The 10,246-nt window shown below is 46.9% G+C and overlaps 2 protein-coding genes and 1 pseudogene across 2 annotated transcripts in view; 1 reads left to right on the top strand and 2 right to left on the bottom strand.

The window, feature by feature from the left end:
• The first annotated feature begins 310 nt into the window (after positions 1 to 310).
• On the top strand, positions 311 to 3,289 carry LOC119326536 (F-box/FBD/LRR-repeat protein At1g13570-like). The gene is made up of 3 exons (XM_037600172.1): positions 311 to 1,502; positions 1,610 to 1,753; positions 2,402 to 3,289. Exons 1-3 carry the CDS (start codon positions 429 to 431, stop codon positions 2,972 to 2,974), a joined length of 1,791 nt encoding a protein of 596 aa, XP_037456069.1. The 5' UTR covers positions 311 to 428; the 3' UTR covers positions 2,975 to 3,289.
• A 6,082-nt stretch (positions 3,290 to 9,371) lies between these two features.
• Positions 9,372 to 9,486, bottom strand: LOC119327117 (annotated as a pseudogene).
• A 270-nt stretch (positions 9,487 to 9,756) lies between these two features.
• Positions 9,757 to 10,246, bottom strand: part of LOC119326537 (polyubiquitin 11) — a 2,601-nt gene continuing 2,111 nt past the window's right edge. The window contains exon 3 of the mRNA XM_037600173.1: positions 9,757 to 10,246. Within this exon, the coding sequence (XP_037456070.1) occupies positions 9,895 to 10,246 (352 nt within the window). The 3' untranslated portion in view covers positions 9,757 to 9,894.

Here is a 10,246-nt window from a genome sequence, read left to right on the forward strand (position 1 = left end):
GAGGCAGAGTTCTCCATGACCCAGTTTTTTGTCTTGCATGTAAGTCTTCTGGAATTTTCATGTGATGGTCCCGCCGAAGTGGCCTAGGGCGGAACCGACAAAGGGGTCCTTGGCCCGGCCCATCAGACCGAGAACCGACGTGGTGAGTGGCCGCCGGGACACCGTCAACACTGTTCACAGCTGAATTTATCTGTTTGAACTTGAAATTTAAATTTTGGTCCACAAGTTTTTTTTTGTTTGGACAGCAATTTTTTGGTCCACAAGTTCACAACACTAGTCAGACCAAAAAGAGCCCCGTACAGCCAGTCCACACGGTCCACGGCATCCCACACCACACACCAGTCCCCATTTGTTCAGCCTGCTCGCCTCGCGGAGGTGAGGTCTCTCCCTCCCGCCCGCCGACAAAACCCTAGCCGGGCTCCGCCGCCATGGACGCCGCCGCAGGGGGAGGAGAGGGAGAAGTATTTGTCAACTACGCCCAAATCGAGGAGTACTTCAACAACATGGCACTGGAGGGCCCGTCCGCGCAGGACCGCGTGGACGGCATCGTCTCCCAGATCATCTCCCTCCTCCCCGCGCCCTTCGTCTCCGCGCCCGACGCCGACGACTCCGACGACGACCACTTCTCCCTCACGTCCTCCGACTCCGAGGACACCGCCGCCGCCGCCGCCGACCGGCCCGCCGTACATGATGGTGACGGCCGGGACCACGTCAGCCACCTCCCGGACGACCTGCTCTGCAACATCATCTCCCGCCTCCCCACCAAGGAAGCCGCGCGCACCATGGTCCTCTCCACCCGCTGGCGCTGCGTGTGGGCGGCGACCCCGCTCCTCGTCGACGACGCCCACCTCAGGGCCGCCGACGGGCCCCGCGATTTCCACCCCGTGCGTGCGGTCTCGCGCTGCGTGGCCGCTCACCCCGGCCCCGTCCGTGCCGTGCGCTTCACCCGCACCTCCTTCTACCGGCAGAAGTACGCGCTCGAGCACCTGATCGCCAGCCTCGCCGCCAAGAAGATCCAGGACCTCATCCTCTTCAATCGCCCCTGGCAGCTCGACATGCCGCTCCCCGACAACATCCTCAACTGTGCTTCCCTCACCCGCCTCTACATCGGCGTCTGGCGATGGCGCTTCCCAGATACGACCGCCAACTCGCCTGCCTTCCCCAACCTTCAGGAGCTCGGCCTTTTCCACACCATCATCAAGGACAGGGAAGTCGATGCCTTGCTCCCGCACTGCCCCAAGCTGAAAATCCTCTCCTTTGCCATCGCGTACATTAGCCGTTCACGCCTCCGCATCAAGTCCAGCAGCCTCCGCGTCGTGATGGAATGGGGATGCAGCTTCGATGAAATCATTGTCGAGGATGCCCCCTGCCTGGAGCGCCTGCTCTTCCAAAGCATTTTGGACCGGAGGCCTGTCAAGATTGTCTATGCCCCTAGGCTGGAGGTGCTCGGCTACTTGGACCTTCAACTCCACGCTCTCGAGATTGGTGGCATGGTCATCAGGGTAACTGCTTATTGTAATTTCTGCCATCTGCACTTAGCATTCATTACGTGACTGTGCAACCAAACAAATTTCTCATTTTATTTTTTTATAATTTGCCTCAATGGCAGGCTGGGATGAATGTGAGAGCTAGCGCCATGCTGCCAAGTTTGAAGATATTAGCTGTCAAGGTCCGATTTTCGCACGACAAGGAGGTCAAGATGCTGCACACCCTTCTCAGATGCTTTCCTCGCCTTGAAACACTTCACATCATGGTATGCCATATCGATATCTGTTCATCTCTGCACTTGTTTATCAATTGCCATTCAAGACGATAATATGGATATCAGCTTATTCAAGTGCTAGTTGCCCATTGCTATATAGTACCTCTGTTCATTAATATAAGATGTTTTGGCAGTTCAAATTAAACTGCCAAAACGTCTTATATTAATGAACAGAGGGAGTATTTGATACTGTAGATACGATGATACTAGATTCACGGGGATATTTCAATGAACTTCACGGGCTGAAGAACGTGCCCTAATTTAATTGCCCCCCCCCCCCCTGAATTTAACTGGTGGGGCCCATCCTACTTAACTAAATCGCAGCCATTAATCTTTAATTAGCCCGTAAAGTCCCCGTGTGCGTAGCATTACTCAGGTACGATATTCGTTCTAGCACTTGTTATCTTCCCTATACTTGTTTATCGATAATATGGCATTTTGATACCTTCCCTATACTTGTTTATCGATGGTGATTCAAGATGATAATATGAATACCAGCTTATTCCAGTACTAGTTAATTGCTACATGACCCAGATTGATATTGTAGATATCTGTTCTTTGCACTTGTAATTGAATTTTGCTGTAATTTGAAGTTTGATATGCTAAATGCTGACATTGTTTCTTTTTGCTCAATTTCAGTTCATTCAATCCACTTCACCTGATGGTGTACATTGTGCTGAGTTCTGGGAGTCTCAGAGCTCTTGCGATTGCCTCGAATCACATCTGAAGACGCTCGTCCTCCACGGATTCCAGGGCCTGGACTGTGAGTTGTTGTTCCTTGGTTACATCTTGAAGAATGGGAAGGTGCTTAAGACGCTGGGAATGGTTTGTAGAGGCAGTGATGATGTGGTATCGGAGGGAGGCCGGATGACATGTTCTGTTGGCGAGGGCAATGCGCCATCGGGTGGAAGTAGTGGCAGTGATGATGTGGTGGTGGAGGGAGGCCCTGTCCCAGGTTCTGCTGGTGAGGGCAATGTGTCATCAGGTGGAAGCACCGGCAGCCATGATGTGGTAATGGAGGGAGGTCCCGTGCCAGGTTCTGTTAGTGAGGGCGATGCGCCATCAGGCAGAAGCACTGGCAGTGATGTTATTTACGTTTGCCCCGCCTCCCCTAGCTGGAGCTTTCAGAACGCCATTGACTTGTCAGTGGAGGATCCCTTCTGTGTGTTGAGGCGTGCCAGGGCCTGGAGGGCTTCTCGAGTTGAGGCATGAGTAGTTTTTGTTTTTGATGCTGGTGGTATTTCACATCGACATGTTTACTTGAGCTGCTAAGGGTGTGGTAGTTTACTTATTAGTTGTGCACTTCTGCATAATTTTGCGGTGAACTGAGAAGGTAGAATGAGGCCATGAAGGTCTGGAAGCTATTTTTACTACTAGTATGTTGCACTCTTTCTTGAGTTCTCTATTGGGGAAGACTAATGTGATTCTGAGATGTGGAAGTGCCCTGGCTGAAAATTGTTTGGCCTTTTGGCTTGTAAAAGTACCCTACTATCAGATGCACAATCTATCTCTACTGATGTTATTTCATCGTGTGTGCTCTTGCTGCTAAGCTGATAAATTAGTACTCCCTCCGTAAAGAAATATAAGAGTGTTTAGATCACTAAAGTAGTGATCTAAACAGTCCTATATTTCTTTACAGAGGGAGTAACATAGTTCCTGGAATGTAATGTAGTTGACTGATTCTCGCCCCATGGGGTGATAATATCCTTGATGAACAAAAACAGGCGGAGCCGTTTTGTTGTTGATCCGGTAGCTACGGCGGAAAAATCCACACATTTTCAGGCTGCGTTCAGAATTTGTAGTTCTCATTGTTTCCCAAAATTATGCTTGTGTTGACAGTTGTAACAACGATACGGTGTGTCTACCTGTTTCCAGTTTTACTCTGTCGCTACAAAAAAAAATGTTGCCCAACATTTTAAGCAGACCAAGAGTGTTGTGAGGTGCTGCACTTTTGTGTCGAAACCAATAGCTATGGAGTGCCTACTGGAGCTCACAGTAACTACTGATCTAGCAACAGCCACCTGCACGTACCACATGAGCAGAATTAGGGTGTCAAACCTGGCAAAGTATAGTCGCTCTGAGAGCGGACTACGGGTGTGTGGCCCAATAGAGGACCCCGTGTATTGAGGAACTCTTGCTGTTGGATCCTAACCCTATCCTTTAGGAATAAACTACTATTGATCTTGCCAAAAAAAAAAAAGGTGTCAACCCTTGCGACAGAAAAAAAAAAAGGAACCCATAATACGGGTTACAGATCAAAATCAATCGTCACTTGTAAAGATCTAGCTCTCTCACTCACGAATCACTGGAATGGAATTTCACGATTACAACGAGTGCAAGGAATTCAAATCCAGGCGGAAGCCTTCCTTCCTAGCCAACGAACAAGCACACGTACTAGAAGCATTAGCGCGCTTTGCTGCGCTGGAACTGCCATAACGATATGTCAAACTTATGCTTGCTTCGCTGCACAAGAAGATATGGCAAATAACCATTCATTTATTTTGACAACAGTTCCAGTAAAAAAGGAAAACAATCAGAAATTGGCAATGGCTCCTAGGTGCATATACATTCATTGTCTAAATACACATTTTGAGAAGTTGAAAAATTCCGAACAAAAATCCCGCGTGTATATCCGCACATTCTATATGCGTGCATAAAGTTTTAGGTGAAAAACGAGGTTTTTTGTGGCTTGTGTAAAAAACAATTTCTGATGCTTCATTATAACTATTCATTTTGCATTTCTTTAATTTTTTTACACAAGCCACAGAAAACGTCGTTTTTCACCGAAACTTTGTGCATGCACATAGAATGTCCGGATATACCTGCGGAATTTTTGTTTCGATTTTTTTAACTTTTCAAAATATGTATTTTAACTCCGCCTATGTTGTCTCAACATAGAGGTCCCAAGCCCGGGTAAAGGAGGAGGGTTGTGATAGGTTTGGCGAGCCAACGTAAAAACTCAGCCACTCTTATGGAGATGAAACCCAAAAGAGTGGTGCGCCTTATCTTGACCCGGATACGGTGGCAAGTGAGCGAGGATCGGGTCGTCGCATCCTTAGTGGCGCGCTACATCGGCGCCCGGATGTAGTGGAAAATGAGCAAGGGTCTTTGTATTTGACTCGACGAGTGCGAGGGGCAAGGAAGCTAGCCGAGCCTAGGAGGATTCACTTAGGTAGCTGGAACGTAGGGTCTCTGACAGGAAAGCTCCGGGAGCTAGTTGATGCAGCGGTGAGGAGAGGTGTTGATATCCTTTGCGTCCAAGAAACCAAATGGAGAGCTCAGAAGGCGAAGGAGGTGGAGGATACCGGCTTCAAGCTATGGTACACAGGGACGGCTGCAAACAAAAATGGCGTAGGCATCTTGATCAACAAGAGCCTCAAGTATGGAGTGGTAGACGTCAAGAGACATGGGGACCGGATTATCCTGTTCAAGTTGGTAGTTGATGACTTGGTTCTCAATGTTATCAGCGCCTATGCCCCGCAAGTAGACCACAATGAGAACACCAAGAGGTAGTTCTGGGAAGGCGTGGAAGACATGGTTAGGAGTTTACCGATTGGTGAGAAACTCTTCATAGGAGGAGACCTCAATGGCCACGTGGGTACATCTAACACATGTTTTGAAGGGGCGCATGGGAGCTTTGGCTATGGCATCAGGAATCAAGAAGGAGAAGATGTCTTAAGCTTTGCTCTAGCCTACAATATGATTGTAGCTAACACCCTCTTTAGAAAGAGAGAATCAGATTTGGTGACTTTTAGTAGTGGCCAACACTCTAACCAGATTGATTTCATCCTCTCGAGAAGAGAAGATAGGCGTGCGTGCCTAGACTGTAAGGTGATACCTGCTTATGCTGGTTGCTGACTTCCGCTTTCGGATTCTTGTCCAGCGGGATAAGCGTGCCAAAGTCGCTAGAACGAAGTGGTGGAAGCTCAAGGGGGAGGTAGCTCAGGCGTTCAAGGAGAGGGTCATTAAGGAGGACCCTTGGGAGAAAGGAGGGGATGCAGACAATGTGTGGATGAAGATGGCGACTTGCATTCGTAAGGTGGCCTCGGAGGAGTTTGGAGTGTCCAAGGGAAGGAGAAGCGAAGTAAGGATACCTGGTGGTGGAATGATGATGTCCAAAAGGCGATTAAAGAGAAGAAAGATTGCTTCAGACGCCTATACCTGGATAGGAGTGCAGACAACATAGAAAAGTACAAGATGGCGAAGAAGGCCGCAAAGCGAGTTGTTGGTGAAGCAAGGGGTCGGGCGTACGAGGACCTCTACCAATGGTTAGGCACGAAGGAAGGCGAAAGGTACATCTATAAGATGGCCAAGATCCGAGAGAGGAAGACGAGGGATATTGGCCAAGTCAAATGCATCAAGGACGGAGCAGGCCAACTCTTGGTGAAGGACGAGGAGATTAAGCATAGATGGCGGGTGTACTTCAACAAGTTGTTCAATGGGGGGGAATGAGAGTTCTACCATTGAATTGGACGACTCCTTTGATGAGACCAGCATGCATTTTGTGCGGCGAATCCAGGAGTCTGAGGTCAAGGAGGCTTTAAAAAGGATGAAAGGAGGCAAGGCGATGGGCTCGGATTGTATCCCTATTGAGGTGTCGAAAGGTCTCGAGGATATAGCGATAGTATGGCTAACCAAGCTTTTCAACCTCATTTTTCGGGCAAACAAGATGCCAGAAGAATGGAGACGAGTATATTAGTACCAATCTTCAAGAACAAGGGGGATGTTCAGAGTTGTACTAATTACCGTGGAATTAAGCTGATGAGCCATACAATGAAGCTATGGGAGAGAGTCATTGATCACCGCTTAAGAAGAATGACAAGCGTGACCAAAAATCAGTTTGGTTTCATGCCTGGGAGGTCGACAATGGAAGCCATTTTCTTGGTACAACAACTTATGGAGAGATATAGGGAGCAAAAGAAGGACTTGCATATGGTGTTTATTGACTTGGAGAAGGCCTATGATAAGATACCGCGGAATGTCATGTGGTGGGCCTTGGAGAAACACAAAGTCCCAGCAAAGTACATTACCCTCATCAAGGACATGTACGATAATGTTGTGACAAGTGTTCGAACAAGTGATGTCGACACTGATGACTTCCCGATTAAGATAGGACTGCATCGGGGTCAGCTTTGAGCCCTTATCTTTTTTGCATTGGTGATGGATTAGGTCACAAGGGATATACAAGGAGACATCACATGGTGTATGCTCTTTGCGAATGATGTGGTGCTAGTTGACGATAGTCGGACGGGGGTAAATAGGAAGTTAGAGTTATGGAGACAAACCTTGGAATCGAAAGGGTTTAGGCTTAGTAGGACTAAAACCGAGTACATGATGTGCGGTTTTAGTACTACTAGGTGTGAGGAGGAGGTTAGCCTTGATGGCCAGGTGGTACCTCAGAAGGACACCTTTCGGTATTTGGGGTCAATACTGCAGGAGGATGGGGGTATTGATGAAGATGTGAACCATCGAATCAAAGCCGGATGGATGAAGTGGCGCCAAGCTTCTCACATTCTCTGTGACAAGAGAATGCCACAAAATCTAAAAGACAAGTTCTACAGGACGGCGGTTCGACCCGCAATGTTGTATGGCGCTGAGTGTTGGCCGACTAAAAGGCGACATGTTCAACAGTTAGGTGTGGCGGAGATGCGTATTTTGAGATGTGTGTGTGACTACACAAGGAAGTCCAGAGTGATGATATACGAGATAGAGTTGGAGTAGCACCAATTGAAGAGAAGCTTGTCCAACATCGTCTGAGATGGTTTGGGTATATTCAGCGCAGGCCTCAAGAAGCTCCAGTGCATAGCGGACGGCTAAAGCGTGCGGAGAATGTAAGAGAGGGCGGGGTAAACCGAATTTTACATGGAAGGAGACCGTTAAGAGAGACCTGAAGGATTGGAGTATCACCAAAGAGCTAGCTATGAACAGGGATGCATGAAAGCTTGCTATCCATGTGCCAGATCCATGAGTTGGTTGCGAGATCTTATGAGTTTCACCTCTAGCCTACCTCAACTTGTTTGGGACTAAAAACTTTGTTGTTGTTGCTATTGTTGTTGTTATTCAAAATGTGTATTTAGACAACAGGTGTATATGCACCTAGGAGCCAAAATATTCTTGAATGTCTATCTGTAGGACAATTTGTTGTTAGACCCACAAGAGCCACGTTGATTTACAGCAAGGACCTAGGAAAATGAATTAGAACCTTTACATGAACGAGCGTGCTCAAAATACTTTCTTTTCATGAAAACAGAATCTTGATATGAAATGCATCAGTCTGAGTTCACTTTGATGGCAAATTTAGCATCCAGAACTTCAAGAGTACAGAACTAGGAGCATCGTTCAAGAGTACAGAACTAGGAGCATCGTTCAAGAGTACAGAACTAAGAGCATCGACCGCCATGCATTTCAGTCCTACTGAGGCACAACATTTTATGTTCCCTGCCGAACCTACACACTACAAACGGGTTGATGCAAGCACTTCATATTTGAACAGAACATATTTGAACGCAGCAGGATCAACCAAGCAAATATAGCATTTCAGCTTCAGAACGATCTCACAGGAGCATTCCGACCCCACAGAAAATTAGAATCTACAGTAGACAGAGCGACTCAAGCTCCCTGAAATCGATTCAATTCTTGTCTCCGATTTCGAACTCAAGGGGAGAGTCAGATGATTTGAGTCACACCAAAACAAAGAACAAAACGAAGCCCCAGACTTTGTTTCGGAACAAACAAAATAAGTGCTCTTCAGACTGTTCATGCAGAAGCTAAGAGCATGAATTGTGGAATTGACCAATACTACGTTTGAAAGAAGTCAGGATTGTGCAAGTACCCCGACAAAACAGAATATTTGAGAACACATGAACACACACTTGGTAAACAAAAATATCATCAAGAACAAAAAGGGAGGGGGATATCCAAGGTTTGTGGAAATATATAGAAAACTTACAATACTCAAGAACAGAAGATGCAATAACTAAAACAATAAGAACTGTTCAATTTGGCTTCAGGGGTCGCAAAATGGTAGCATGGACACATGGCAACCAATCAGTCCCGAAAGATGGTATCATGAACATGTTCTTCATCACCGGGCAAACATGAACAAATACACAAACATGAAACACGCCTTGATTTTTATCATCATTTGCGATGCAGGAGCATATTTGACATACTATGTTTTCGAGTGCTGAAGCTCATTGAGAAACACAATGTTGACCAGGAAAAATAACAAGGCTCAGACATCCAAGGAAGGAATCAGCTCTCGAGGCACAAGCTCTTAGGCAGCAACTGCGAACGTTTCGAGAAACAAGCCTTAAATTTAGCATAATTGCCATAATTCTCCCAGTAGCAAATCACAACTCACAATAATAGGTCCATGGACTAAACTGGAATGAAGTAGCAGGTTCCTATCCGTGAAAACTGATTCTTGGTTCAATAATAGATTCCCTGGCTGGTAGCTACCAGAGAATAACCATTTGAGCAAGCTAAGTAAATACACACACTGAAATGGGGATTCAAACACAAAAGTAAACACTTGCAGCTAAACTTCAAAATCTGACAAAATAAAGGGGGGCCAACGATATGCACTGAGCACAGTGTGGAAACATTTAGTATCATCAGAAATTAAAGACTTCTCATTCACAGGATAAGATTATCACCTGATACTTTAACACAGAAAAAGAGAATGTGTCCTCGGGTTATTTAAGGTTTCATGACCTGATACTGAATACATACAATTAAATTAAACAAGAAAAAGAAAAGATATGTTCCTGTAAACATGGCAAAAGAAGCAGATACTCAGTACCTCCTCAGAAGCAAAACAAAGATGGGGCTGATAAAAACTAGAAGAGGCAACCAATTCAACCGGAAGGTAAAATGTGCATAGGCAGATTAGTTCAAAGTTCACTTATTCATACTTGACCGTACTGCTATAGCAGCAACTGTTTAAACGAAACCAACACATCTCACAACTGTTTAAACGAAACCAACACATCTCACAACTGTTTAAACGAAACCAACACATCTCACAGGGACTCGATGGTCCATGAAACCAGACACGGTAGGACTTGACACAAACGAGACTTAACACTTCACACGAGCGACAGGGGCACCCACCAGAGTACTCAGGGCATTTACTGACCACCGCGGAGGCGGAGCACCAGGTGGAGAGTGGATTCCTTCTGGATGTTGTAGTCAGCGAGGGTGCGACCATCCTCCAGCTGCTTGCCGGCAAAGATGAGACGCTGCTGGTCCGGGGGAATGCCCTCCTTGTCCTGGATCTTGGCCTTGACGTTGTCGATGGTGTCTGAGCTCTCAACCTCCAGAGTGATGGTCTTGCCGGTAAGGGTCTTCACAAAGATCTGCATACCACCTCGGAGACGCAGGACAAGGTGAAGGGTGGACTCCTTCTGGATGTTGTAGTCAGCAAGGGTCCTGCCGTCCTCCAGCTGCTTACCAGCAAAGATGAGGCGCTGCTGGTCCGGC

Source organism: Triticum dicoccoides, chromosome 6B (assembly GCF_002162155.2).
Source record: "Triticum dicoccoides isolate Atlit2015 ecotype Zavitan chromosome 6B, WEW_v2.0, whole genome shotgun sequence".
NCBI classification, from domain to species: domain Eukaryota; kingdom Viridiplantae; phylum Streptophyta; class Magnoliopsida; order Poales; family Poaceae; genus Triticum; species Triticum dicoccoides.